Raw genomic sequence first — 3,920 nt, forward strand, 5'->3', positions numbered from 1 at the left:
ACGAAAACAGAAGTGAGGGCACAGGTCTATAATCCTAGCACTTGGAAAGCTGAAGTAGGAGTCCCATAAATTTGAGGCTTGCCTGGGCTACATAGCAAGAGCATTGTCCACGAAGCAAGATGATTTCAAAATACCAGAACAAATACAGACATGGTGGTGTACTCCTTTAATCTCAGCACGTGGAGGCAAAGGCAGGTGGATCTCTGAGTTCCAAGCCAGACAGGGTTACCCAGTCAGATCCTGTCTCAAAAACAAAATAAAACAAAACAAAACAAAACAAAGCAACAAACCTTCCTTCCCTTAATAACCCAAAACAAATTAAGATGAATACAACCAAGGCACAGAATTCAGCTCAGGAATTAAAAAGCATTAAGCAGGTAAAGAGGGAAATTGCAATACCCATAGCATTTAGAAATTGAAAGACTGCAGTCATGAAGTGTCTTCACACATGAGGATCAAAGGAAGACAATTTATTAATTGTAAAATGCAGCTAGCATCTAGCTACACACCTTGGGCAGCTGCTGTGTGCACACCTACTAAAGGGCTATGAGAAAGTCCAAGCCATGCCTAGGAGGCCTTGTCTATCCAAAATAGGTCTGAAAATATTCCCACACGAGGTTCACGAACATACGCTTCAAAATGACTGCAAGTCGTGCAATGAATTATACTCTATCTTCTACAGGAATTGCGGCGTCTTTAAGTTCTGGGCTACTCATCAGCCTCGTGGCTACTTCATTCAAACGTGCCCAAGACTCCATGGTACACTGCTGGGTGACATTGACTGCAGAGGCCTTGAACTCTCTTACCACGTCAACAGGAGGGAGCTTCTCCACCATCTCTACCAGCACCTGGGCTGTCTCGTACCTCACCCACCCGGGTTCAGAGGTACACGCTTCAGGCAGGGTAACTGAACGCCGGACCCTCCTCATTTCCCCAGGGGATGGCACCAGATGCCTCAGAATGACTTCATTATTGCCAATTCCTTCCTCCTGGCCAAGCTTTTGACTCTGGAGGACCAGGGTTTCTGTGTTGTCTTTTCCTCCCATTTCACTGAGCCGAAGCTGCAGAGCATGGGCCTCAGCGGGGCAGCCAATGTTTTCCAGGACAACTCTTAGTGCTAAGAGGGACAAGTACTCAGACAGGGGAGTTGCAGGGGGCACCATGTCCAAGAGGTTCTGACAGGTACTGGGGTTGGAGGAGGAATCTTGTTGGGGAGCACATTTGATGTGGGCTCGGTTTCTGTGACAGCTGGCAGGCCACCATTCTGAGTCTTCCATGGAAAGGCGGTCACTGGGGACAGTAAGATACAGCCAAGAAACAATGCAGCCTGAATCATGGTGGGTCCTCAGGACAGCCCTGCTGGGAAGGAGCAGAGCTCAGGTGAGGAGGGGGCAGATATTCAACAAGAATAGGCACCAAGAACGGTCAGAGTTTGGTAGAGTCCCAGTCATTGGAGACCAGTTTCCCTGGACAGAAGAAGGGGTCTCTTAGAGTCAGTTTGTTACCCTCACCTGTTTGGCAAGCAGCAGAGGAATGAGGTGGTCCTGTCTCACTCAGCACGTCCCTAGTTGGAGCAGCTAACTTCCAGAGCTTAACTTCTTGTAGCTGATGACTGAAAACAAGTATTTACCACCTCTCTCTGGGTAGACTTTATCTGACCAGCTATTGCCCCATCCTGATAGGCAAGGCTCCTCCTTTGTGGCTCGGCTGTCCCTAGACCATAGTCCAGTCTCTGTAAACTCCAGGCAGTGGAAAGTTTGTTCTCTTTTGAGACTGGACCTTTTATAGTCCTAGCTGGCATGGAGTTCAACTAGTTAGCCAAGGATGACCTTGGATTCTGATCCTTCTGCCACTACAGCCCCAGTATGGGGATTTATGGGAATCTGCCATCACGTGCATTTGCAGTGGTACTGGGAATCAACTCCAAGGATTTATGCATGTTAGGCAAGCACATTACCAACTGGGCTACATTCCCAGTCCATGTGTCATGCTTAAAGATTTACCAATCAAAAAATTTGAAAAATAGAACCTACAGCAAATCAAGTTTTATCAGGGCAGACTTTTATTGTTTTTGTGTTTGTTGTTTGGTAAGGTTTTTGTGGTTGTTGTTTTGAGAAAGGGTTTCTCTGTGTAGCCCTGGTTGTCCTGGAACTCACTCTGTATAGCCCAGGCTGGCCTCAAACTCAGAGATGTACCTGCATCTGCCTTCTAATTGCTGGGATTCAAGGCGAGTGCCCACAGGCCAGATAAGCTGGCGTTACAGGCAGTTGTAAGCCACCTGACATGGTGGCAAGGACTCAAATTTCTAGTCCTTTGGATGAGTCTTACCTGTTCTTAACCACTGAGCCATCTCTCCAGCCCCTATTTACTTTTTTGTTGTTGTTTGAGAGTGTCCTGGCTGCCCTGGAGCTAGGAAGACCAGGGTGGCCTTGAACACACAGACATCTTCCTGCCTCTGCCTCCAAGTACTGAGATTAAAGGTATGTCCCAAGCCATACCCCTCAGACAGATCTCACAGTCTTTCTCCTCACTGTCTGTCTTGCAGGCCATTTCTGCCTTCTTTCTGCAATGGCCTCACTGGACAGTGGCTCATTCCTGGCATCCCGAGTGTCTCTGCACTTACATTATTCCCTGCAAAGGGCAGCTTCGTTAACCAAGGCTGGGAACAGGACCAGTCTACAGATTCAAACGTAAATACCCATGAGCCAACTTGATAACCCGTCTCTTTAGCAAAACTAACGCTGTAGGTTCGCTCATGGTCTCCTTCATCTCCTTGACCACAGGACTTTGACCAGCTTCTCAGTACTGGCATGATTTCTCTCCTGTGGAATAAGCCGCCTCTGAGGCAGCAGAAAGAACTGGTTACTCCCTAACAGCTGTGCTGCAGCAGCTGTTGCGGTAGGCGGCCCAGGCTGCCTGACATGTTTGTACTGCAGAATGGGGAAGTCCACCCAGTCCTGACTTTCCCTCCCTCGCTGCCTGCATAGCCTCCTCTGGTGGCATGCTTTCTGCCATTCCAGCATTATTTCCCTCCATTCTGTAGGCGCTGTTTGTGGTGCCTTTAACAATGGAGTCCATCAGTTATATCCACTTCATTTTTTTTGAGACAGGGTCTCTCTTTGAACCTGAAGTGCACCGATTGTCTAGCCTGGCTGTCCAGTGAACTCCACTGATCCTCCATCTCCATCCTTTCTCAGGGCTTACAGATTCTAACAGCACTCCTACCCTGGATTTTCTGTGGTTACAGAGATCCAAACTCAAATTTTCATGCTCACACAGCAGGCAGTTTGGCAGCTGGACCAACTCCCCAGAACTCCCCACTGTGGGCACTATTCCCTCACAAGATAGGAACAAAGGTCTACTCTCCCAAGAGAGACAATGGACAATAGTCTCATCTGGTGGATCAATGAGTTTGGTTGGGTGGTTCCTTAGAGGACAGAAATGATTTAAAGACAGCTGCATCACTGAATCCCACCCAGCAAGGGTGACAGCTCACAAAGCTGGAGCACTGCACAGCCTGTAGGTGGCTCAACAGCGTGGAAGATGGCTTTCCCCATGGCTCAGCTGGTCTGAGTCTCTTCTAAGCAGCTTAGCTTCTCTGAGTCTTCTAGGCAGCTCTGCTAGTCTCTGTGTCTTGTTGTAGGCTCAGCCTCCCTGTATCTTTAGGCAGCCTCAGTTTATCTGAAAGTAACTCTCAGTAGTCTTTACTGCTCTATTGTTGGGAAGGGAGGGGCCTAGTGGATTTGGTCAGTTTCAGGAACTTCCTAAAGCTATTTTGGTTTGTTTACTTCTTGTCTTAAGGAGATTCCCTCCAGAATAGAATTTCCACCTCCTTGTAGACATCCTGTCTTAAAATATTGTGTTTCCCCTCCATCCCTCCCCCCCCCCAACAGGGTTTCTCTGTGTAGCCCTGGCTGTCC

The 3,920-nt window shown here is 48.2% G+C and overlaps 1 protein-coding gene across 1 annotated transcript; it reads right to left on the reverse strand.

The window, feature by feature from the left end:
* Nucleotides 1–243: 243 nt before the first annotated feature.
* LOC110326204 (apolipoprotein F-like) lies at nt 244–1,739 on the reverse strand. The gene is made up of 2 exons (XM_021204410.2): nt 1,512–1,739; nt 244–1,356 (listed from the first exon to the last, which is right to left on the reverse strand). Exon 2 carries the CDS (start codon nt 1,275–1,277, stop codon nt 663–665), a length of 615 nt encoding a protein of 204 aa, XP_021060069.2. The 5' UTR covers nt 1,278–1,356; nt 1,512–1,739; the 3' UTR covers nt 244–662.
* Nucleotides 1,740–3,920: the final 2,181 nt, after the last annotated feature.

Source organism: Mus pahari, chromosome 9, assembly GCF_900095145.1.
Source record: "Mus pahari chromosome 9, PAHARI_EIJ_v1.1, whole genome shotgun sequence".
NCBI classification, from domain to species: Eukaryota; Metazoa; Chordata; class Mammalia; order Rodentia; family Muridae; genus Mus; species Mus pahari.

Bases quoted from the DNA above. Each gene is read 5' to 3' on its own strand.
- LOC110326204 (XM_021204410.2), bottom strand. From the start codon at position 1,277: ATGGAAGACTCAGAATGGTGGCCTGCCAGCTGTCACAGAAACCGAGCC.